General features: G+C 49.4%; 3 protein-coding genes across 40 annotated transcripts in view; 1 reads left to right on the top strand and 2 right to left on the bottom strand.

Annotated features, from left to right (window-relative positions):
• The window catches only part of LOC126952529 (tubulin beta-2A chain), a 759,189-nt gene extending 744,313 nt beyond the window's left edge, over positions 1-14,876 (top strand). For 27 of the 36 annotated variants that reach the window (XM_050787230.1, XM_050787225.1, XM_050787242.1 and 24 more), the window contains exons 2-5: positions 10,968-11,105; positions 12,389-12,497; positions 12,806-12,916; positions 13,617-14,876. In XM_050787230.1, the coding sequence (XP_050643187.1) occupies positions 11,049-11,105; positions 12,389-12,497; positions 12,806-12,916; positions 13,617-14,677 (1,338 nt within the window). In that variant the 5' untranslated portion in view covers positions 10,968-11,048 and the 3' untranslated portion in view covers positions 14,678-14,876. Of the gene's footprint in view, positions 1-6,115; positions 6,126-10,650; positions 10,662-10,967; positions 11,106-12,388; positions 12,498-12,805; positions 12,917-13,616 lie in introns of those variants that run through there. The other 9 variants (XM_050787239.1, XM_050787229.1, XM_050787249.1 and 6 more) reach the window with 4 other exon arrangements.
• Positions 1-25,475, bottom strand: part of PSMG4 (proteasome assembly chaperone 4) — a 201,208-nt gene that overhangs the window by 94,862 nt on the left and 80,871 nt on the right. The gene's annotated exons all lie outside the window — the stretch shown is intronic.
• BPHL (biphenyl hydrolase like) overlaps positions 15,337-25,475 on the bottom strand; it is a 33,100-nt gene continuing 22,961 nt past the window's right edge. For both annotated transcript variants that reach the window (XM_050787270.1, XM_050787271.1), the window contains one exon: positions 15,337-16,033. In XM_050787270.1, coding sequence (XP_050643227.1) covers positions 15,946-16,033 — 88 coding nt within the window. In that variant the 3' untranslated portion in view covers positions 15,337-15,945. The remainder of the gene's footprint in view (positions 16,034-25,475) is intronic.

The following is a 25,475-nucleotide window of genomic DNA, read 5'->3' as shown; positions in this document are numbered from 1 at the left end:
ATGTTTTTTACTTCCTAGTTATATGGCCTTGGGCAAGGATTTTAATCTCTCTGAGCCATAACTTCTTTGTCCCAAAAACGGTGATCATGGTGGCCACTTCAGAAGGGTATTATGAGGATTAAATGAAATGCACATGTAAATTACTCGTCACATGTGTGTGCAATAACTAGCTCTGTAAGAGCACCTTGTCAAGGGAGGTGTTCAAGGATAGGCTATATAACTTCCTGTCAGGGATTCTGCAAAGATAAACCATGATAATTTTGGAATATCTTTTAATTTTTTTTTTTCTTCGAGACTGAGTCTCCCTCTGTCAGGCTGGAGAGAAGTGGTGTGAACTCGGCTCACTGCAAGCTCCGCCTCCCAGGTTCACACCATTCTCCTGACTCAGCCTCCCGACTAGCTGGGACTACAGGCACCTGCCACCGCGCCAGGCTAATTTTTTGTATTTTTAGTGGAGACAGCGTTTCAATGTGTTAGCCAGGATGGTCTTGATCTCCTGATGATCCACCACCTCGGCCTTCCAAAGTGCTGGGATTACAGGTGTGAGTTACCGCACCCGGCCGGAATATCTTTTAATTTTTAAATCTACAATCTTTAGGTTCTTTACAACCAGGAAAAGTCTGTGGCTCCATGTAAACATTCTTGAAAGAGCTTTTCGTCAGAAAAAGGGCTTCATTGATCGGTATTCGAGTATTTCCTTGGGGCCAGGTGCAGCGGCTCACACCTGTAATCCCAGCACTTTGGGAGACTGAGGCAGGAGGATTACTTGAGCTCAAGAGTTTGAGACTGGCCTGGCAACGTAGTGAGTAAAATGTTCTTGTATTGGTTCGAACCCCGAGAGTGCGCCAACAGAGAACACGAGGCGGTTTGGAGCCACACACTGTTTTAATGAGTGCCTGGGTGCAGGCAGGCTGAGGCCTAAAATGTCCTCAGCACCAAATGAGGACAGGGCAGGGGTTTTATAGTCTCTTGTAAACAAGAATTGCGTCAGTCTGATGTAACTGCTCCGTGGTACCCGGATAGCCTCTCTCGGTCTTCAGGGGATACGTATCTTCCAGCCAGCTCTCGTCCTGCTTCTACTATCTTGCTGACACACACTCTGGCACAACGGGCCTGGCACCTTGGGACTGGGCCTGGGAAGGGAGGAGTTATTCATTCCTTTAAGTTTTCAGGCCTCGGGGAGAACCTTTCAGTGAGATCTCCTCTCTACAAAAACTAAAAATGAGGCCGGGCGCGGTGGCTCAAGCCTGTAACCCCAGCACATTGGGAGGCCGAGACGGGTGGATCACGAGGTCAGGAGATCGAGACCATCCTGGCTAACACGGTGAAACCCCGTCTCTACTAAAAAAAAAAAAATACAAAAAACTAGCCGGGCGAGGTGGCGGGAGCCTGTAGTCCCAGCTACTCAGGAGGCTGAGGCAGGAGAATGGCGTAAACCTGGGAGGTGGAGCTTGCAGTGAGCTGAGATCTGGCCACTGCACTCCAACCTGGGCAACAGAGCGAGACTTCGTCTCAAAAAAAAAAAAAAAAAAACTAAAAATGAAAGTATTGGCCCGTTGTGGTGGCTTGCATCTATAATCCCAGGTACTTGGGAGGCTGAGGCAGGAGGATCACTTGAGCCCAGGAGTTCAAATTTGCAGTAATCCATGATCATGCCACCACGCTCCTTCCTGGATAACAGAGCAGGGCACTGTCTCTTAAAAAAAAAAATTATAGGCCGACGGCAGTGGCTCATGCCTGTAATCCCACCACTTTGGGAGGCCAAGGTGGGTGGATCATCTGAGGTCAGGAGTTCAAGACCAGCCTGGCCAATATGGTGAAACCCCGTCTCTACTAAAAATACAAAATTAGCCGGGTATGGTGGTGCATGCCTGTAATCCCAGCTACTCAGGAGGCTAAGGCAGGAGAATCACTTGAACCCAGGAGGTGGAGGTTGCAGGGAGTTGAGATCGAGCCATTGCCCTCTAGCCTGGGCAACAAGAGTGAAACTCTGTCTTAAAAAAAAAAAAAAAAAAAAAAAAAAAAGTGTGTCCTTAGAGTACAGAATTTAAGGGGGTGGAGCCTGTTTGCCCAGTATGGTGGTAGGAAAGTGAGAGGTACAAAAGAACTCTAAATCAAAGAAAATGACCAAGGTGAGTCTCAGTCATTTTAGAGGTTTATTTTGCCAAGGTTGAAGACACACTTGGTGGGGGGGATAAAGAACACAAAACCACGGGAACCTCTGTGATCTGTGCTTTTTCCAAAAAGGGTCTGGAGACGTCAATATTGAAAGGAGAAAAAGTGGCAGTGGGGGAAAGAGGAAAGAAAAAATGGTCGGGTAGATAAAAGGAGAGCATTTCACTGAATGCACATTTTACGTCTGAAAGGAGGAGGTAGAAGGCCAGTCAATTATGCATTTGTCTCAGTGAATCTGCAGTTTTACATTAGATAAAGTAATCACAGGGTACAGGAAGCAGCCAAACATGCATTTGTCTCTAGTGAGTGGAGGGAGGATCTAGTCCTGTCTTTGTCCTTTACCTATGAAGATGAGCTGTGAATTCACGTTGTCAGGGTGAAATTCAACAGAACTGTTTTAGGCTAAAGATCTAGGGACCTACATGGAATTTCTTCGTGGGCAAATCACGTGGAAGGTCCCCTAGGGAGGTTTGTGGCCTTCTATCTTTGTAGCTATCTACTTAGGAACAGAAGGAAGGCAGTCTTTGCACGACTCAGTTCCCAAGCTTTTCCCTTTGACTTAACAAGTTTGGGGCCCTGAGATTTTTATCTTCCTTTCACAGAACAAAAAGGAGATGTAACCACCCTTACTTACAATGTCACTGAGGACTAGTCTGGATCAGTAAGCTAAATTTACAACTGCAGGTAGCTACAATGGAAATCTCTGTCTCAGGCTGGGCTCAGAGTACCAGCAACCTAGGTTTCTCTGAGTCAGCCCTGCAGGGCAGAGGTCTCCTTGTAACCCACCTCTGACATATACATCCTAGTCTCTTTGTCCTGCTTCCCCATCAAGGCCTTTCAGCCAGATCTGAGATTGTGTCACAGATTCTGATTCTTGCATTAATCTCTGGTCATTTTTAGCAGCTCATTTGTTGACTCAGCTCCGGAGCCGCTCAGCCTCTGTCCTCACTCCCTTGTCTCATCCTCAGCCTGGGCGTTCCCCACCATGGATGGCCTCAGCCTATGCTGTTTTCAGCTTCATTTCTCGAAGGTCAGTGTGATTTTATGAAGTATATGTTCAAACTCGTTTTCTGGCATACAACTCCTAAAATCCTTAAAGTCTCCAAAGTGATATCTTTTTATGCTAATGAGTCAGCTGGTGGCTGGCAGTCCCTAGATAGCTTCAGGATGGGGCTGGTCACTGGAAAGACCATGGCATGATCAGAGGGTTGGGACTTTCAGCCCTATCCCCCACCTTCCCTGGAGAGGAGAGGGCCTGAAGCTTAAGTTGATCACCAGTGGCTAATGATTTAGTCAATCAGGCCTACATAATGAAGCCTCCATAAAAAACTAACCCAAAAGGACTGGGTTTGGAGACCTTTAGGTAACTGAAAATATAGAGGCTACTGGGGGTGGGGCATGTCCTGGGAGGGCATGGATCCCTTGCCCATACCTCACTCTAGGCACCTCTTCACCTGTAACCTTTGTAATATCCTTTATAATAAACCAAGAAATGTAGGTGAGTATTTCCCTGAGTTCTGTGAGCTGCTCTGGCAAATTAATTGAACCCAAAGAGGAGACCCTGGAATCCCGGATTTATAGCCAGTTGGTCAGAGGCACAGCCTGGCACTTGCAGTTGGCATCTGAAGGTGGTGGGGAGAGCCTGGGGGACTGAGCCTCACCCTGTGGGATCTGACACTATCTGCAGGTAGACGGTAATCTTCTGTGTTGGTTGTTGTGCCGTGAGAACAGAGAAAAAACAATTGGTGGTTTTTCACTCATAGAGTCAGTATTGGCCTCTCAATGAGATCCACAATGCCTCATTAATTACAAAACTATCCAACCTTAAACGGTATCTGTAAATTATGTCAGTATGCAAGTATTCATGAGTTAGCAAATTTTGAATTTTGAAAGACCAAGTACATAGAAATATCCATTTGTACATTGCCTCTCTATCCTATCATGCACCCTAACTCTCCCCTCTTCCCTAACCCATGTACAGCAACCAAGTTGCTCTTGGCCTTGAGGCCCCTGAGGGTCAGTAAGGGGAATGACTGCCCGCAACCCCTGACCACCTACCCGATTTCCTCCCAAGGAAACTGGGCATAAAAGGAGCACCTCCCCTTCCCCTTTCCACATTCGCTGCTCTGTTAAATTGCCCTCAGAGGGTGTTTCTCCTGCATATTTGTCTGCATCTTCCTTAATCTTCTTCTTTCTTTCAGTTATTAAAAAAATTCTGGGTGGGCCCAGTGGTTCACACCTGTAAGTCCAGCACTTTGGGAGGCCGAGGCGGACGGATCACTTGAGGTCAGGAGTTTGAGATCAGCCTGGCCAACATGGTAAAACCCTGTCTCTACTAAAAATACAAAAGTTAGCCAGGCATGGTGGCACACGCCTATAGGCCCAGCTATTTGGGAGGCTAGGGCAGGAGAATCGCTTGAACCGGGGAGGCGCAGGTTGCAATGAGCTGAGATGGAGCTATTGTACTCCAGCCCGGGGGTCACAGCAAGACTCGGTCTCAAAAAAATAATGCTGCCCAATTCTTCATAACCAGAAAATGATACTAAAAGTGGGTGATGAATGGAGCCAGCTGGAGCTCTGGAGGTCACTGGCACTCTTTTGGAGGAACAGTCTCATATCATATTAAACATGTTTCATTTTCTATTTTAGCTTTTTACATTAATTATAATTTATACATTACAATATAAAAGTTGAGTTGTCTTTGACTAATTGATATGATATATTCTATAGACATTTAAATAAACATTCATTTTACTATTGCAATTTTCCTTTCTTATTTTGGAGTCATCAGTACCCTTATACCCCCCACACCCCAATTCTGATCTCAAACGTTTTCTTAGGTCTGGAAAACTAATTAGCACTGTGCTTGTGGTGACTAATGGTAAAACTGACCATGCCGGGCAAACTTGAGGTAATGGAAGGAACAAATGTTTTTCCTAATTAAGAAGAGACACAGAATATATACATTGGCAGCCAGCCATCGGTGGCATTTCATTAACACTAGCAACAAAATGTGGTGGCATCAAAAAGTAAATTTAACAAAATTAGCCCACCCCCCATTAAAATGTTCCCTATTGTTATTTTTGTACTACAGGGCTGTTAGGCGAAGGCGGAGGTTGCAGTGAGCCCAAATCGCGCCATTGCACTCCAGCCTGGGTGACAGACCAAGACTGCACCTCTCAAAAAAAAAAGAAAGTACTTTGATATTCTCTTATAGCTCCAAAAAAAAAAAAAAAAAAAAAAAGGCACGTCCTATTTTGAGCGCATTTCCCGCCTGGTATTTCATGAATTTGTGGGAATGGTTGTTGCTCCCGCTGCAAAGGCCATCCGATCTTGACACAGAGGCTCAGGCCGCCCCGGCGACGGGCAGGGTGGGGCGGCGGCGGCCTCCAGGCGGAACCCCGGTCTTAGGGCGCGACGGGCAGGGCCTCCAGGGGGCGCAGCCCCGCCCTCCCTCTGCGCCGCAGTCCCCGCACCCCAGGGCCTCTCCCGCCCGCACGAGGCCCCGCCCCGCCCCGCCCCGCCGTGCCGCGCTCTCACTGCGGGGAGGGGGCCAAGCTCAGCCTTTCCCGAACCGCCGTTTGCCTAGAGCGTGAAATGGAGCGGGTCGCGCGACCCGGCGCTCCTGAAGGAAGAAGGCAGCGTGGTGGCCCCACCCCGAGTCCCTGGCAGCCCAGCCCCGGCGAAGGGTGAAGAAGCCTGGGTCCAGAACTAGGTGGTCAGGGAGTCAGGCAGTAGGAAGCCACGGAGCCGGCTCTCCCGGGTGCCTCGCGCCTCCCAGCGCCGCCCAGCGCCCTCTGCCCTGGAAGGTGCAGAGGTGGGGCAGAGGGACCCTGGACCTGCAGACTTTCGGGGTCTGGGTGGGGGCAAGAGCGTTCCGATGGCGCCTCGGCTCGCGCTTAGAGATCCTGCGCCCGCTCACTCTGCAGCGCCAGCCTCGGGATTAGGGGCGAGGAGCGTAGTGCGGAGCTGTGTACAGAAGAGCGTGCGGCCGGAGGAGACCGCAGTCTCGCCGCAAGGGAGCCTCGTAAGTGGCTCTGGAATTGAGTCCTGATTCATGAAGAAGAGCTCCAGGGATGGAGGGGAAGGAGGGAGGAAAAAAGGGAGGGAAGGAGCGGGGAGAGGACGGGATTAACCAGTATAATAGCTAATATTTATATAACACTGGGGCAGGTGGTATTGTAAGTGCTTTCACATATTCATTCAGGCTTTATCACAACCCCAGGAAGCGGGTACTATTATTACTATCACTTTACAGATGAGGCAACTAAGGCAGAGCGAGGTTAAGTAACTTGCTGAGGTCACGAAGCTAAGAAGTGACAGAGTGAGGATTCGCAGCCAGTCCATCGACTCTAGGCCCTGTGCTCCTCAGCAGTCAGGGAACACGGCAGGAGGGCACTGAGGTAGGGACATTTATTCCAGTCCTCTAAACGGCCTTAGTCACGGGAAGCAGAGATGAGTTTGCTCAGATAATTCAGTATGGTCTGGACACCTCAGATTATGGGGACGATGATAGTTGGGAGTAAGTTACATGTTTTTGAGAATTTGTGAGATTATGTCTAAGTCATAGCATAAGAAGATATAGTATTTTCTTCATTCTTAATGTTGAAGGCAAAAAAAAAAAGTTATAAAGGAACAAAAACATCTAAACAGCCCATGAATAGGACAAACAAAAAGGAATATAATACATCAAGCATTAAAAAAAATCTCGAGAACAGTGGAAAGATACACTTGTACTCTTTAGTACTTTCTAAGTGTTTCTAATTTTATAATCAGACAATATGTATATAAGATATATGTATATATAATTGCTGTGTACATTGTATTTTTAAAAAAAATTTTTCGGGTATAGCTTAATGAGAATTTGACATCAAGAATGACATCTTTGAGACCAGCCTGGCCAACATGACAAAACCGTCTCTACTGAAAATACAAAAATTAACCGGTCATGGTCGTGCGTGCCTGTAATCCCATACTCCGGAGGATCGCTTGAGCCTGGGGGGCAGAGGTTGCAATGAGCCGAGATCATGCCACTGCACTCCAGCCTGGGCGACAGAGACTCCATTTCAAAAGAAAAAAAAAAAAAAAAAGACATCTTTCAGTTTTGAAAGGCCCCAGATTGACACTTGTAATATGAATGTCACATTCTGGGACATAGCCCATCCCAGAAAGTGGCTAAAAAAACTTCTGTATATTTACTCTGTATTATTATAGTCATCTGAAAAAAAAAATTGTAAACTTTGGTGGGGTTGATATTTTAAAATTAAATTTAATTGGAGTTCAGACTGTTTTATTTTAGGTAACCTTTTGAAAAGGTTACATCCTCTTACATGCTTTGAACAAAATTCTTCCATCTTCATAAAGAGATGCTTTTATTTAAAAAATAGCAGACAGGGGCTACAGTGGATGAGTTTCATGGGAAAGAAGTTGGAGCGGAGAGTGCAGCTAGTTCCCTGGGCCTCCTCTGAGGACACAAACAGGATGCAAGACTGTTCCATACGAATTTAGACAATTGTGTTGCTCGGATGGTCCTTGGGTTTTCGTCATTCTGCTGAAGAAACTGGTGTTTTCGAAATTCCAGGACTCTTTTACTTGGACCAACTAAATCTGTTTCAACTAGATCATAATTGTCACCCTTAGAGATGGCATCAATGAACAGTAATGATACCATCATAGCACCACATATTCACAGGGTACTTTTCACTAGAACATTCTTGCCAGGACCCTTCTTGTTGGGCCCTCTGAAGCAGGAGGCAGGAAGGGCAGGCAGAAGGGTAAGAGATTATGTCCTTCTGTAAAAGACAGATGTGGCTCAGCCTCCTACCAGGAACACATTCTCTAGTCTGAATTTTGTCATTACACCTGCCCTTCCTTTCCCCTCCTGCCCCCCCCCCCCCCCCCCCCCCCCGCGCCAATGATGCCTTCAGGGTAGGGGTGGCTCAGACACTGCGCGTGGCATCCTGTCTAAAGCAGGAAGTGCCTTGAGGCTGGAGGAGGTTGGTTCCCTTCCCCTTCCCCATCCCCCGCCCACCCAACAGCCAGTGGAGCTGCTCCTCTTTAGACACCGAAAAATGGATGAAAGGGGAGCGAGTGCTCCTCAAAAGCCTATTCTAGGGAAGGGGAGAATTAGCAGGCTCCATTTCGTCTGTTATCTGCATCGGTGCTGTACAAGGTGGAGTTGCTTAGTGACAGCAAGGTGGGGTTGAGGATATCTACACTTGCCGCGAGGGAGGGGAGAACAGGAACTCACAGCCTCAGATGAGTCACCGTAGGCAGGGCAGGCATTATTTAAAACTCCGCGTGTGAGTTTGTCTGATTATACACTAACACACATCACGGGCGGCGCCGAGGGAGGAGGGCGCCAGAGAGAAGTAGTCTGGGCGTGAGCTGCCAGGCAGGAGAAGGCTGACTTGGGCAGAACATTCACTGCCAGCCATCCAGAGCAGACAGTCAGGTGCCTGGCCTGCGCCCATGAGCCCTGCCATGGATTTATTTTCTGTGCGCTCACTGATGTCCAGTTCACAGACAGTGCCTCTCAGCTTCCCAATGTAAGAAAAATCCATTTCCATTCTTCAGATATGGTGAGAGAAGCTCAGAGAGGTGCAGTGACTTGCTGGAGGACTGAGCTAGGAACAGCAGAGTGGTCACATGCTCCACAGGCCGGGAAACGCCCAGCTGCTAGGGGTCCCTGTGTCCCCAGTGCTGTCCCTTTCAGGTCTCATCCTCTGCTCCTATTTGGCCTCAGATTTCACGTTGAATTAAAACACAAAGGCCAAGAAGCAATTATCTCCGGAAAAACCTTTTCAGAACTGTGTAATGAGTGAAGGTACCCCAAGAAAAGCCATTCACTGGAGAGGTTCTGGAAGGCTCCGGCTGGTGGTGAAGAGCCAAGATGTGGGAGGTGGGGTGGAGGTGGGGAGAAGGTGGAGTCCAAGCTCTGGGTACCTGGGAGCGGCATCCGAGGGACAGGCTGTCCACTGGGGGCCCAGCAGCAGGGAGAGGGGAGACAGGAGGAGAAGTTCTAGGAAATCTGTCCCCACCCTGTGAAGAGGCACTAGGCACCTGCCTACCTACATGCTGGGAGGATGCTGGGCACTTCCTAAAGCTGGGGTGATTAAGACCTGACTTGGCCTAAGAGGCTACTCATAGACATCTGGCTTTATTTTCCACCTCCGATACAGACCAGCTATTGAGGTGGCAAGTAGGGTGCACATTAAGAATGACGGCATCACCTTGGGTTTTACCAAGGCATTTTTGCTCCATAAACTCAGTGTGCTTTCATATATGGCTTCTCATTTCCTACCACAAAGCCAGCTCCAGGGCATCTGTAATTATCATCATTATATAGTCGGAATGTGCTGGGAACCAAAGGCAGTCCCCAGGCCCCTGTTACCTAGTCCACTGTGCAGGGCCATCTTTGTGAATAATTAAGACTGGTCCTTACCACAGCCCACCCAAGCCTTTAAAACTCACCTGGGCTTTCTCTTTATACAAAGACTTTAGATTCCTTCCTTTACTAGCTTTGTGACTGGTCAGGTCTTTCAGCCTCGCTTTCCGAGCTATGAAATTGGGGTAGTAATAATGCTTACCCCAAGCCAGTGGTAGTCAACAAAAATATGCATAAGTGAGCAGCAAATGGAAACCAAGTATGTAATTTTATATTTTCTAATCTCAAAACAAGTCATTTAACACAATGTATCCAAAACACTATTATTTTGATAGATCAATATTTAAGAATCAATAATGAAATATTTCACATTATTTTAACTTACTGAGCCCATAAAATCCAGTGTATACTTCACACTTAACAGCACATCTCAGTTCAGACTACCTACGTTTCAATGCTCGGCAGCCACCATGCCTAGGGTCTACGGAACTGGACAGCCTAGCTCCGAAAGCTTCCCTGAGGATCAGGTGACCTAAGGGGTGTAAGGGGCAGGGCCATCAGCTGACACATCAACGTGGCAGATATATTCCTCCTGTCTTTCCTCTCTGACACACACACACACACACACACACACACACCCGCAGAATTTTCCACATTTAAAAGGCCTTTACAAGGACGCAGGAGCCCAAAGCAGACATGTGACAAATCCAGCCCTTTTCTAGACCCCCCAACTCCCACCCCAGACCAAACCATCTTCCTTCCCTGTAGGGGCGAAAGGGCGCCCACCCTGCCATCCTGGCATTCCTTTCAGGCAGCTGCCCGTCGGCTCCCCGGGGCTCCACACTCCTCTCCACGCTGCCCACCGCCCCCCAACGGCGTCCTGGCCCCTGCCCAGGATGCGGGAAACCTTTGCTACCCGCTGGAGAGCCCACTGCAAATGGGTCTTCAATTTCCAGTTCCCCACTCCAAAGGGTACTCGACACCTCTCCCCGCCCCTAGGAGGCGAGGACCCTGTTCCGAGGCAGCCCCTCCCCCTGGTTCCGGGGCCCCGGTCTCCAGCCCTCCTTGAGGGTCCAGAGTGGGCGGGGCGGGGTGGGGACTGCGGCGTAAGCGAAGAACCCAGCCCCAGGGGTCGCCCGCGCCCGTGGATCCGGCAGGGGGCTGCGGCGGGGTCGGAGGTCCGGGCACCGCGGTGACCGCGGGACAGCGGGGCCGGCGGCCCACCCCAGACCCAGCGGCAGCCGCAACGGGCCGAGCGCCCCCACACCTCGCACCGCGCCCCGGCTCCCCCTCGCGGTGCCGCAGTCCCAGCCGCACCACCCCCGCGGCCGCAGCCCCGCCCGTCATGACGTCACCGGGCAGGGCGGGTCCCCGGGTATAAAAGACGGAGCTGGGGGGCGGCGGCAGGTCTCTGCGCAGCTAAGCCCGCCTGTCCACGCCGCGCACCGCTCCGAGGGCCAGCGCCACCCGCTCAGCAGCCGGCACCATGCGCGAGATCGTGCACATCCAGGCGGGCCAGTGCGGCAACCAGATCGGCGCCAAGGTGGGTGCGCTGCCGCGGAGGGACCTGGGGTGGGGACCGAGGGTGCGGGCTGGGGCTGGGGCTGGGGCTGGGGCCGGGGCTGGGGCTGGGGCCGGGGCGGGGGCGGGAGGCCGCGGCGACCCCGGGCTGGCTGGGTGGCACATTCCGCGGCGAGGCCGCCGGGCGGGGCCCGGGAGGCTGCATGACCCGTCAGGATGCCCGCAGCGCCGCAGCTGTGCGTGCGTTTAATCCGGGCCCTTTCGATTTCCCTGGGACACAGCCCTTCTGAGGGACGCGGTTGGCATTCCGCTGGGTGTATTTGTCTCAGAAGCTTGGGTCGGGGCTATGGTCACATTTATTGCGCTAGCTTCATATGAATTTAATTTGTGTATTTATCTCTACGGTTTGAATGAAAACATGCAGTGTCACTGGACTGACAGATGTAACAGAGGCTTCCCTTTGGGTCGTACAGGCGAGAGTGTTAGATAAATTTCCTTGCTCGGGCACTGTCTTGACATGATCACATACAATGCGATAGTTTTGCTGCCAGTCCCCGAGGCGGCAGGTGACTGCGCTGGGCGGGGGCTGCAATTACTGACCGCTGTGTGGGAGGCAGCAGAGGGCCTGGTGCATGAGTGGGGGCGGGAGCCAGTACAAGGACGTGGTCTCTTTGAGAACCGCCATGTTGCCCACCCAGCCTCCCCGCCCCCTCCCTGCCGCAAATTCACAATGGAGCCAGCGCCCTCACCATGGCCAGCTCCTTCCACTGCCGCCCAGGTGCCCTCCCAGGCTCCTGATGCCCTTCGCCCAGTCCCTCCGGTGGTCAGTGTAGCATTAAACCTGCACTGTTGCAGGGGTGCCTGGGATCTGTGCCAAGAGAGCTTGATCCCTGGAGGCAGACACAGGGTGGGTCCCCCTGTCCTTGGTCCTGCCGCGACCCATCAATCATCCCGGATGCAGTGGCATTCAGCCCTGCCTGGGGTGACAGAGCCTCCCTGTACCCCTTCTCGATTTCTCTACCCTCCCCACACTCTCCCTAGAAGGGCATCTGCTGTGCCCCCTCCTCCTCCAGGGCCCCTCCCAGCCTTTCAGTCTATCGCCATAATATGGCCGATGCTCTGCAGATTTTCAAGCCCCTCAGCAGCGGCTGCTGCAGGAAATAGGGGGTGCAGCTCTTTGCTCTCTGTCTAGCACTTACTGTCTGACCACAAAAGCCCCTGTTCCAAGGACATGGGAGGAAGACAAGGCCATCCTTAGTGACATTCAGGATGCAGAGCCATGGTGTGGTTCTTGTTTCATTTCAGTTTTGGGAGGTCATCAGTGATGAGCATGGGATCGACCCCACAGGCAGTTACCATGGAGACAGTGACTTGCAGCTGGAGAGAATCAACGTGTACTACAATGAGGCTGCTGGTGAGTAGCGGGATGTGTGTGCCCAGGAATCCTTGTTTTCCATGATGTGGGAGATGAAATGTCCTAGGAACATGCACGTGACAAAGGCATGCTTCTTGCATATTCATTTCAAATGCCAACTGCTGGAAAAACACGCTTTATGGTTTCCTAAGAGTCCTGCCTGTTTGCCACAGTTAAGCACGCTCAGGACCTCCTTTTTCTTAAAAGCAGAAAATCTCCTGTTCTCCTTTTGTCTCAGATGCTGGAATTGAATGCTGCTGTGAGTCCATCCCTAAGCACAGGTCTGAGTCAGTTCTTGTTTCCTGCAGGTAATAAATACGTACCTCGGGCCATCCTGGTGGATCTGGAGCCTGGCACCATGGACTCCGTCAGGTCTGGACCCTTCGGCCAAATCTTCAGGCCAGACAACTTCGTGTTTGGTATGTAGTCATGATCACTGGGAACTGGCCAAATGACACCTTCTTCCTAACAGCCCTGCAAAGCACAGTTCGTAGTGTTCAGTGCTGAGGTGACACTGTGTCCACGGCAGCCCTGAGTCCTGGCCTAGCTCCATGCAGTCCATGGGCGGTCATGGCTCACAGATCAACGCCAGCCTGCAGAGGGCTGCCGCAGCCCTTCCATTGCAGAGCAGCCTCAGACTGGAAGGAAGAAAGAGCAAGGAAAAGCTTCAAGCCAGGCTTCATAGGCTATAGGCAACTTCAAAGGACTTCAAAGAGTCAGGGGCCAAAAGCACAGGTTATGACCGGAGCTAGACAGATGCTGAGGCCACCTTCTCTCCCGGTCACACTGCTTTCACCTTGCCTGTTTAATTGTACTTGAGTATAAAGAGAATGCCTGTTAAAAATGTATGTATTTCAGAACCAATTAAGTTTTCTAACCCTATCCTCTTCCTCAGTAAATAGCCTCCGATGAGCTAAACTTACTTCTTAACTTTATTATGATCCCCAGTGTTTTTGAGGTCGCTGACACAGAAAAATATTTCTTCAGGTAAAAGAAGAGTATTCAAAAGAGAAGAATCTGCCAGTCTAAGACCAGTCCTACCTTCTCCTCCATAGTCAAAATGACAGATTTTGAAATTCCTTATGTTTTAGTGTCTAATGTTCACTTTCCCTCTGGCAGGCCAGAGCGGAGCTGGGAATAACTGGGCCAAGGGCCACTACACAGAGGGAGCCGAGCTGGTCGACTCGGTCCTGGACGTGGTGAGGAAGGAGTCAGAGAGCTGTGACTGTCTCCAGGGCTTCCAGCTGACCCACTCTCTGGGGGGTGGCACCGGGTCCGGGATGGGCACCCTGCTCATCAGCAAGATCCGGGAAGAGTACCCAGACCGCATCATGAACACCTTCAGCGTCATGCCCTCACCCAAGGTGTCAGACACGGTGGTGGAGCCCTACAACGCCACCCTCTCTGTCCACCAGCTGGTGGAAAACACAGATGAAACCTACTCCATTGATAACGAGGCCCTGTACGACATCTGCTTCCGCACCCTGAAGCTGACCACCCCCACCTACGGGGACCTCAACCACCTGGTGTCGGCCACCATGAGCGGGGTCACCACCTGCCTGCGCTTCCCGGGCCAGCTGAACGCAGACCTGCGCAAGCTGGCGGTGAACATGGTGCCCTTCCCGCGCCTGCACTTCTTCATGCCCGGCTTCGCGCCCCTCACCAGCAGGGGCAGCCAGCAGTACCGCGCGCTCACCGTGCCCGAGCTCACCCAGCAGATGTTCGACTCCAAGAACATGATGGCCGCCTGCGACCCGCGCCACGGCCGCTACCTGACGGTGGCTGCCATCTTCCGGGGCCGCATGTCCATGAAGGAGGTGGACGAGCAGATGCTCAACGTGCAGAACAAGAACAGCAGCTACTTCGTGGAGTGGATCCCCAACAACGTGAAGACGGCTGTGTGCGACATCCCGCCCCGCGGCCTGAAGATGTCGGCCACCTTCATCGGCAACAGCACGGCCATCCAGGAGCTGTTCAAGCGCATCTCGGAGCAGTTCACGGCCATGTTCCGGCGCAAGGCCTTCCTGCACTGGTACACGGGCGAGGGCATGGACGAGATGGAGTTCACCGAGGCCGAGAGCAACATGAACGACCTGGTGTCTGAGTACCAGCAGTACCAGGACGCCACGGCCGACGAACAGGGGGAGTTCGAGGAGGAGGAGGGCGAGGACGAGGCTTAAGAACTTCTGAAATCAATCGTGCATCCTTAGTGAACTTCTATTGTCCTCAAGCATGGTCTTTCTACTTGTAAACTATGGTGCTCAGTTTTGCCTCTGTTAGAAAAATTCACACTGTTGATGTAATGATGTGGAACTCCTCTAAAAATTACAGTATTGTCTGTGAAGGTATCTATACTAATAAAAAAGCATGTGTAGAAAACCTTGTGGTCTCTGTTCTCCCTTCAAGTAATTTTTATTCTTTCTCTAAATGCTTAAGTATAAAGTTTCAAGGTTTAACTTGGTACTGTTTTTATTGTGGTAATCAAAGTTTAATAGCAATGTAGGATTTCTGCTTTAGTATTTTAATTAATAGCATTCCTGCCCTTTTAGTACAGAGCCATGAAAATACGTATTTTGTTCGCCTTTACTGGCCCAAAGTATTCATCTCTCAAAAGTGAACCAGGAGTAAAGAGGGATATGGGGTAAAGCAAACCTGCTTCTATCTGCTGCTGGTCTGGACGTCCTATGATCTTAGAATTGAGGACCTCAGGCACGGACTCTCCCTACTTCTCTTTGAATATGATAAACACAAATAAAAACACAAGTGAAGCTTGAACCTCTCAGATAAAAGGTACAGTATAAATTCAAGACGTCTTAAAATCTCCAACATTGACACTACACATTCTCCAGGTAAAATTTATTTGAAAGTAAATTATGGCAGGAATTCACCTGTTAAGACAATGGTATAACCTATCACAACTTCATATTAGAAAATCAGATTTAATTTTCATAGCTATTGAAGTTAGAGGCTTTATTCCTTTTTTTTTTTTTTTTTAAAGACAAGATCTTACTCTGTTGCCCAGGTTGGAGTGCAGTGATGCAATCACAGCTCATTGCAGCTTTGAATTGGCTCAAGTGATCCTCCGCCTCAGCTTCCGGAGCAGCTGGGACCACAGGTGTGTGCCACTTCGTCTGGCTAATTCTAAAAAACTTTTTTTTTTGTAGAGCCAGAGTCTCCCTATATTGCACAAGTTGGTCTTGAACTCCTAGGCTCAGGCAATTCTCCCGCCTCAGCCTCCCAAAGTGCTGAGATTATAGCGGTGAGCCACCGTGCCCAGTCTGAAGCTAGAGGCTGGTTTCAGTATGTCATTGTTCTCATCTGGTCAGGATAAGATTGAAGGGAGGGGTAGAAAGTTTCCAAGGCAGAAGGTTTCAAAGGCATCATGGTAACAGGCAGCAACACGATGAAGCCCCACGCGAAGGAGCCACCGAGACTCCAGTGCGCACTCTCACTGCAGGAAGCCTTCTGCTAACCTGTTGAATTCATTTGCAAAACGCAAATGCAGGTTGTGTTTGCCTTCTGGCATCAAATGCAGCCTAAAAACAGGAAGAAAAAATGCTTTGCGTCAATGGCACACCATGTAAGAACAAACCCCTCACTCTCCCCAACACTTCACAAACATCTAAAGTGAAAAATTGCCACATTTTCCCCATGAGCACTATCGAGGAGAAAATGGAACCCATCAGCCTTCTAAGAATACAGACAGAAACGTGAAACTTGGAGTTTATGACGACCCCTGAGGCTGACTGTAAGGCGACGACTTAACAGTAGCAGACACATATTATATTTGGAATTGAATCACGTAACAAATGGTTTGACCAGAAAATGGACTGAGAGTTGGGGAGGTGATTTGGTGGTTACTCTAGAAAAATCCATTTTAATGAAGTTGATTTTAAGAGAGGTTGGTAAGATGATAAAAAGAAGAAATGTCCAGAATGCACTGGGCTGGAGCAGGTGAGTTTCTTGGGCTGTCAATGTAGCGGGCAAGTGCAAAGCAGAATGCACAGCCGCCCTCAGCCTGCTGCTCAACGTTCCAAATCACCCTTCCATTTTTGGATTACTGAACAAATCCATCTACATACAAGCCGCCAGACAAATGGCTGTGAGGGTGGTGAGCCCACACCAGCAGGCCTGTGCTCCAGGAGCCGCTGCTGCAGCTGTCACGGCTCAGCGCTGTGGCAAACACACTGTCCTCGTAAGGCTTCTTCCTTTCAACAGGATTGTGATAAAATGGGACAGGTTTACAGTTTCCTGAATAAATGCAGCCTTCTCTTTGTTCTATATTTGACTTATTAGCTACAAAAGTATAGAAACAGTAAAAGTGTTAAAGGTTCTAGGATGAAAGCCTAAGTTCAAGCCACTTTGTCTACAATGATAACTAGACATTAAAAGGACAATATTGGGGCAGAATGCGTTACCATGTTGCCGAATTTTTTGACTTTCAATACTTGGGGACTGACAGCTCAGAACCTCAGCAGGCTCCAGGGAGGGACTGTGGGGCAGGGAGCTGTCCTTGGAAGATGCTGGGCCTCTTCCAACTCAGCCACCACATTGTGGGTGGGAATGGGGTACCAAGAGAATCAACTTGAAAGGAAGACATATTGTTGGGACCTTTCCAAGGGCCTTGGAAAATCAGTAATGCTATTACTAACAACCAGAACATTCTAAATTCAAATTTAACACTATTCAGAAAAGAAGGATGAGTTGCACCTACTCCAAAGATAGGATCCCAGTTGCCTACACAAGGAACAGGGTTTGCAGGGACACTCAAGGCCTTTGTTTTCAGGAAACAGGAAAGAACCAATTGCCAAGGATGCTGAGAGGTCACAGAAGGTCACGTATAGGCTAAATTGCATCCCGTAATCTGCACTAAGCTGGATTGGGAGGCAGGGAATCCCCAGCCTGTCACACGTGAAGTCCTCCTCTGTAGACAGCCCAGCCCATCTGGCTATGATTTGTTGGTTTCCCATAAGGAAGGAAGGAGACCCTCACTGTGAATCCTTTCTTTTTAGCTGTTCAGCACTGTCTGCACTCTTCCTAATCTCTAGATCTTGGGGAAATAAAAATTAGGTTCCCTTCATTAAACTGTGGGAGACCTGCTCTGAATGCTGGATGGATGAATGGACAGATGCACAGATAGACAGAAGAGAATATGAAGACAACTGTTCTCCTTGATATCTTTTGAGGGTCATTTCAAGCTCCTTCGCAGCCCTTGCCTCCCTTAGGTCTGACCCAGGTTTCACTGCACGGAAACTCTACTGTGTTCCTCTTTGGGAACAGGACCACAAGAGACCATCATGAATATCAGCTGTCAAGGCAAGGCAGGAGCTCTGTAGCTGCCCTAGATTCTCACCCAAGTAACAAAAGGATGTAATCACATGCTTTGTGGAGAGTGCTTTTCAAACAATAACATTCTCCAGAAAAATGAGTACGAAACCCCCCACTGCTACACACATGGCCGAGTGGGACATGAAGGGGCTTCAGAGGATGAACACGAGTTCCTCTGCCCGGGCAGGTTCCTCATTGCATGTTGCACCTTCAGAAACAAGACATGATTCCAGATATTTTGAGGAACTAGAAACTAACCCCAAGATAAATGTACGGGTCACTTTACCTCTGTCGATACAGCTCTTTTAAGTCAAAATGGCATAGGTGAGATGCTGGCCTCGTGACGCTACCTTTCCTGCCCCGCCTGGAGCCCTTTTCATCTTTAGCTGAACTTTTTTTTTTTTTTTTTTTGAGACGGAGTCTGGCTCTGTCGCCCAGGCTGGAGTGCAGTGGCCGGATCTCAGCTCACTGCAAGCTCCGCCTCCCGGGTTTGCGCCATTCTCCTGCCTCAGCCTCCCGAGTAGCTGGGACTACAGGCGCCCGCCACCTCGCCCGGCTATTTTTTTGTATTTTTTAGTAGAGACGGGGTTTCACTGTGTTAGCCAGGATGGTCTCGATCTCCTGACCTCGTGATCCGCCCATCTCGGCCTCCCAAAGTGCTGGGATTACAGGCTTGAGCCACCGCGCCCGGCCATTTAGCTGAACTTTCACCTGTAACTCAGGGAGTTAGACAGTAACAAGGCCACAAGTAATGCGCTGTGGCGTGTCTTCACCTTGGATCAATGTAACAAAACTTGATCTATGAATCCATAAAGTTGTCAGTAAGTCTGTAATCCGTAGAGTGCCAGTATTTCACACTTTTGTTTTAACTGGAACCCAAAGCAGGCCGCTGGATCTTTGCACAGCATATCTTCCAGTGTGAAACTGGGCAGCAACATGGATATCACTTCTTCAGGCATTCCTTCTGACACCATCCAAACCTGGTTGCCAGTAGCCCCTTTTTATTCAGAAACTAAATATTGTCCTTTTTCATTCTGCTTCTTCTAGAAAGCACCATCTAAGAAAAAGGTACTAGACCAGGCACGGTGGCTCACGCCTGTAGTACCAGCACTTTGGGAGGCCGAGGTGGGTGGATTACTTGAGGTTAGGAGTTCAAGACCAGCCTGGTCAACATGGTGAAACTCCATCTCTACTAAAAATACAAAAATTAGCCAGGCATGGTGGTGCATGCCTATAATCCCAGCTACTGGGGAGGCTGAGGCAGGAGAATTACTTGAACCCAGTAGGCAGAGGTTGCAGTGAGCCAAGATCCTACCACTGCACTCCAGCCTGGGCAACAGAGCAAGGCTCTATCTCACAACAAACAAACAAACAAACAAAAAGGTAATGGTGGGCCAACCACAAGCTCCTTGCTGCTGATGAAGCTGGGGGCTGCCTGGCTGGACAGGCTCTCCTCTAGTTAGGGCTGACCAGGCATTTGGGGATGGTGGAGGCAACAGCTCACCGAGAGCTCCTTTTCTCAAATGCAACCATCTCTCAAGCAGTAGACACAAGCATTAGATGCAAAACTGCCCTGGAGGCTACTTTCTGGGCAGTGTGTCGGCTTAAAGTGGGCTGCTAGAGGACCCTCGGGCTGCTGGGTTGGTGCTTTTAAGTGGTGTGTGGAGGACAAAGCCTTTCCAAGTCTGCTGTGACTGTGGGGACCTAGTCAGGCCCTGGACTGCAGGAAAGCTTTCTTCCTCTGACAGTTGGATGTAAACTGGAGGCATCATCGCGGGAGGAAAACACTGGCTTTATGGGGCCAGGACATGTTTTGTCTAACCAGCACAGAGTCCGAACTGACAGGCTACATCCATCTCCCTGAGTCACAATTCCTCATCTGGAAAATGCGGACAGTCACAGAATCTACCCCGCAGAATCATTCTGAGGATGAAATGAGATAGTAGATTCAACGTATGCAGCATAGGGTCTGTGGGTACGTGGTAAGCTTAACAAATGTCTGCTGTTATTTTATTAGTGTATTTGTATTGCACTTTACAATGTGCAGAATTCCTTAAGGTATTAACCTGTGCAGCACATTAAACAATGACTGACTCAGGGGAGCACAATTAATCTACATTTGTTGGCTAACACAACACCTCCAACTGCAGGCTTCTTCTCTTAAGAGTGGTTTTAATATAATCTTAGGTAAGATTTGTCTGGAAAGGTTCAGACCACACTGTTTGAAATATTAATACAAAGGACTCAACTTAATAAGCACTGGCTAATTCTGTGTGCAGTAAATCCTGTCATGAGCCCACAAGCAGTGTCCGGAGCTGACGGTTTTCCCTTCCACCTGAGCAGCAGCTGGGAGGAGCTGAAAGCAGCACGTGGGAAGAGCAGGGCTGGGATGCCAGTGGCGGGGAACTGTCACCTGGGGCAGTAGCAGAGGAGCGGGCGAACCACTGCGTCCAGGCTGGAGGCAGTACAGAGCGGAAGCTGCAGGCCTGCCTGCCGGCAGCGTCCACCTCCCCACCAGAACCTGGCTTCACTTTTCTATGGAGCTGAAAATGAACCATTGTCACTGGTGTGAATCTTTTCCACCTAAGCCAATTCATTTCACTCCACCAAGCGGTAAGGCTCCCACTGGCCGGCCTGGGAGGACTAGGGCCGTCTCACCGCCGGCGGCCAGACCCGAACAGCCAAGGAAGCTGCAGAAAGAGGTACTTCCTTCCGTTCTGTGGTTCACACAGAGGACAGGGACCGGCCACTGCACAGACATCCCAGCACACCCTGGCGCCTCGCTGCCAGCACACCCCGTGTGAACCCAACACAAGGCCCAGACCTTTGTAGAGATGGCATCTCAGCCCTTCACCCTGTGACTGTACACTTTGTGTCAACTTGACTGGGCTACAGGGTGCCCAGATATTTGGTCAAACATTATTTCTGAGTGTGTTCATGAGGGTGTTTCTGGATGGGTTAGCATTTGAATCCATTGACTGAGTAAAGCAGAGGCCCTCCCCAGTGTGGTGGGTCTCCTCCAATCTGCTGAAAGCCTGAGGAGAACAAGAAGGCTGAGAACAGGGAATTCCTCCCACCTGGTGGCCTTCAATCTGCGATGCTGGCTTTTTCCTACCTTTGGACTCAGGCTGAAACATTGGCTCTTCCTGGGTCTCAAGCCTCCTGGCTTTCACACTAGAACCACACCATCACCTCTCCTGGCTGTCAGGCCTGCAGACTTAGACTGGTACCACACCTTTGGCTCTCCTGGGTCTCCAGCTGGCCAACCCACTCTGCAGACCTTGGGACTTGTCAGCTTTCATACTCCATGAACCAATTCCCTGTAATGAATCTCTTTCTTTCTACCTATATATACATACACACATATATGTATTGTTGGTTCTATTTCTTTGGAGAACCCAAATATGCCCATATACCTACACTAATAATGGTGTTGTCTTAGCTATTCAGGAGACTGTAATGAGCCGTGACCACACCACTGCACTCCAGCCTGGATGCCTGGATGACAGTGCAAGACCTGTCTCTTAAAAAAAAAAAAAGGCCAGGTGCAGTGGCTCACACCTGTAATCCCAGCACTTTGGGAGGCCGAGGCGGGCGGATCACAAGGTCAGGAGATCGAGACCATCCTGGCTAACACAGTGAAACCCCGTCTCTGCTAAAAATACAAAAAATTAGCTGGGTGAGGTGGCGGCGCCTGCAGTTCCAGCTACTCGGGAGGCTGAGGCAGGAGAATGGCATGAACCCGGGAGGCGGAGCTTGCAGTGAGCCGAGATCGCGCCACTGCACTCCAGCCTGGGTGACAGAGTGAGACTCTGTCTCAAAAAAAAAAAAAGAAGAAGAAAAAAGGTATGAATAAGGAGCCACATGACCTCAGATAGGTGAGCGAGCAACTGGAGGGGCAGGCAGAGGCAAGGAAGCCTCACCGAGGAGCTGCCTGAGTCCTGGCCTAAGGGGTGAGCACACACCCAGGCAGGCAGAGGCAGGGCTGAGGGGTGGAGAGTGGCTGCAGGCGAGAGGCGAGGGCTCATCATTTGCAGCCAAGTCTGACACCCAGAACCAGGCATCTGGTTCCTGAGATCCGAGCACCTCCTCAGAAGCACTGTGATGGGCTGAACTGTACCCCTCATATTGATATGCTTAGATCCTGACTCCTAGCATCTCAGAGTGTGACCTCCTTTGGGTAGGCCCGCCACCACGCCCAGCTAATTTTTTGTATTTTTAGCAGAGACAGGGTTTCACCGTGTTAGCCAGGATGGTCTCGATCTCCTGACCTTGTGATCCGCCCGCCTTGGCCTCCCAAAGTGCTGGGATTACAGGTGTGAGCCACTGTGCCTGGCCTTCTTTTTTTTTTTTTAAGAGACAGGTCTTGCGCTGGTTCATGGGTGTTTAAAGAGGTAACTAATTTGAAACGAAGTCATATGAATAGGTCCTAATCTATTACGCCTGCTGTACTTATAAGAGAAAATTTGGACACAGGAGGCAAAAAGGCAAAGCCTGCTGTCACCCCTGTCGTTTGAACAGCTCTCACTGTGTGTTTCGTATCTCAGACTTCGGCGTAAGAGCTTGTTAGAGGAAGGGCTTCAATCGACTAAAAACACATGTTAAAACCACTGAGCTTGAGTGACCTCTAAGGCCTCTTTGCTTAAAATAAAAATAAGCGATTCTTATTTTTCTTCTACCACAAAGAGAGGAGAGAAAGAGAAAATTAACATAAGCTGGAGGCAGACCTGCTGGGCAACTCCACCCTTTGTTCAGCCTCCTTCTGAGGCAAGAAAGGCAGTTTGGTGTTTGCTTTACACATAATCTGTATTTCTTGGTAAAAATCTGGGAAGGGATGTCTGTGCCTTTAAGTGTTTTTTGTTTTTTTTTTTTTTTTTGAGACAGGGTTTCGGCTCTTGTTGCCCAGGCTGGAGTGCAGTGGCGTGATCTTGGCTCGCTGCAACCTCTGCCTCCCAGGTTCAAGTGATTCTCTGCCTCAGCATCTTGAGTAGCTGGGATTATGGGTGCCCACCACATCTGGCTCATTTTTGTATTTCTAGTAGAGACGAGGTTTCACCATGATGGCCAGGCTGGTCTTGAACTCCTGACCTCAGGTGATCTGCCCACCTCGGCCTCCCAGAGTCCTGGGATTACAGGTGTGAGCCACCGCGCCTGGCCTGTGCCTTTAAGTTTAATTAAAAGTGTACCTGGCAGCCGGGCATGGTGGCTTGTACCTGTAATCCCAGCACTTTGGGAGGTGAGAGGATGGCTTGAACCCAGGAGTTCTGAGGCTGCAGTGAGGTATGATCCCACCACTGTACCCTAGCCTGGGTGACAGAGTGAGACCCTATGTCAAAAAGACAAAAGTACCTCGCAAGGCAATGAAATATCCAGTTCACTGGAAGCTTGCTACACCAAGTTGTTTCCCTGCTGTCAGATGGCTGTCAGATGTGCACACAACACAGTCGGGTTTTGGTACTCAGGGAATCTGCCTTCATTTTGTGGATACCAAAATAAACCAACCACATTCTAGGTAGGCTCATGCCCAACATAAAGGGCTCTTACAGCAGAGGAAGGTAATAAGTAAAAAATACAAGCCAGTTTTCTTCTCGGCTCACTGCAAGCTCTGCCTCCTGGGTTCACGTCATTCTCCTGCCTCAGCCTCCTGAGTAGCTGGGACCACAGGCGCCTGCCACCACCATGCCCGGGTAATTTTTTGTATTTTTAGTAGAAACGGGGTGTCACCATGTTAGCCAGGATGGTCTCGGTCTCCTGACCTCGTGATCCACCTGCCTTGGCCTCCCAAAGTGCTGGGATTACAGGCGTGAGCCACCGTGCCCGGCGCTACAATCCAGTTTTCGACAGTCATTGCTAATAACACTTTATACTCAACCTATTTCCTCCACAGAATATTGCTTTAAGAAAGTGATCTTCCATAAAATAGTCTACTAAAACAATTAATATCTGCATAGTAAGGGTGTTTTTCTCCTATACTGATGTATTCTGTTGCTAGGAGATGGGCTTAAATTAAACTTTAATTCCTAAATTAAACGTTCTTGTAGACTGACTTTAATTGAACCTGGCTGTTTAAGGGCACATACCACATTTACTATGTATGTCACTGTGAAAAACCTGTCATTTCTGAAGCTGGAAGACAATTAACCAGGTCACCTGGTATCTTATTCTGGGCACGTTACCATCGTACATATTAAGAGAGAAGTGGCAGCTGTACTATGGTGGAAAAGCACCATATTAGGAGAAAAATCTAAGATTCATTATTTACTAGCTATGCAGCCTTGAAAGATTGCTTAACATCTCTCAGCCGTGATTTCTCACCCGTAAAATGGGTAATTTTTTTCATAAGTGTGTCACAAACTATAACTAGATACTATGTAAAAAATACCTTTAAAAATATTAAGTGCTATATGGAGACACCACTTTGCACACTGCAAACAAACACAATCAAAAGCACAAAAACTGAGATTGCACAAAAAACTTTTACAGGCTGGGCGTGGTGGTTCATGCCTGTAATCCCAGCATTTCGGGAGCCCGAGGCAGGCGGATCATGAGGTCAGGAGATCGAGACCATCCTGGCTAACACAGTGAAACCATGTCTCTACTAAAAATGCAAAAATTAGCTGGGCGTGGTGGCACACACCTGTAATCCCAGCTACTCAGGAGGCTGAGGCAGGAGAATCACTTGAACCTGGGAGGGGTTGCAGTGAGCCAAGATTACGCCATTGCACTTCAGCCTGGGCAACAAGAGCGAAACTCCACCTCAACAAAAAAAAAAAAAAAAAACTTTTGCAAGGATTAATAAGAAAGTATACTATTGGAATTTTGTACCATGACCATGACTTAGTATTATAATTTTGTAAAGTCTAGTTTGAAAATACCTTTTATTGCCTACTAAATACATTTATTTTTATTTATTTATTTATTTATTTATTTCTGAGACGGAGTCTCACTGTGTCACCCAGGCTGGAATGTAGTGGCATAATCTTGGCTCACTGCAACCTCTGCCTCCCAGGTTCAAGTGATTCTCCTGACTCAGCTTCCTGAGTAGCTGGGATTACAGGCGCCTGCCACCATGCCCGGCTAATTTTTGTATTTTTAGTAGAGATGGGGTTTTGCCACGTTGGCCAGGCTGGTTTTGAACTCCTGGCCTCAAGTGAACCGCCCACGTCAGCCTCCCAAAGTGCTGGAATTACAGGTGTGAGCCACTGTGCCCAGCCCCTACTATATCAATTTAAAAACTCCAAGTGAGGCGTGGTCGCTCACGCCTGTAATCCCAGCACTTTGAAGGCCAAGGCAGGCAGATCACGAGGTCAGGAGTTTGAGACAAGCCTGGCTAACATAGCAAAAACCGTTACAACTAAAAATACAAAAAATTAGCTGGGCGTGGTGGCGTACACCTGTAATCCCACCTACTTGGGAGGCTGAGGTGGTAGAATCGCTTGAACCCGGGAGGCGGAGGTTGCAGTTAGCCGAGATCACGCCACTGCACTCCAGCCCAGGCGACAGTGCGAGACTCTAGCTCCAAAAAAAATAAATAACTTCTCCACTAAACCTCTTTGTCCACCCGCAAAATAATCCTGCCTAACTCCCACCTTTGCTCTTCACTGACTCTACGCTCTCACCACATGAATTATTTGTTATACAGGCTCATGT

The sequence above is a fragment of the Macaca thibetana genome, chromosome 4, assembly GCF_024542745.1.
Source record: "Macaca thibetana thibetana isolate TM-01 chromosome 4, ASM2454274v1, whole genome shotgun sequence".
Taxonomy (NCBI): domain Eukaryota; kingdom Metazoa; phylum Chordata; class Mammalia; order Primates; family Cercopithecidae; genus Macaca; species Macaca thibetana.
The sequence above is the reverse complement of the archived record's forward strand: the minus strand, read 5'-3'. Positions and strand labels throughout refer to the sequence as shown.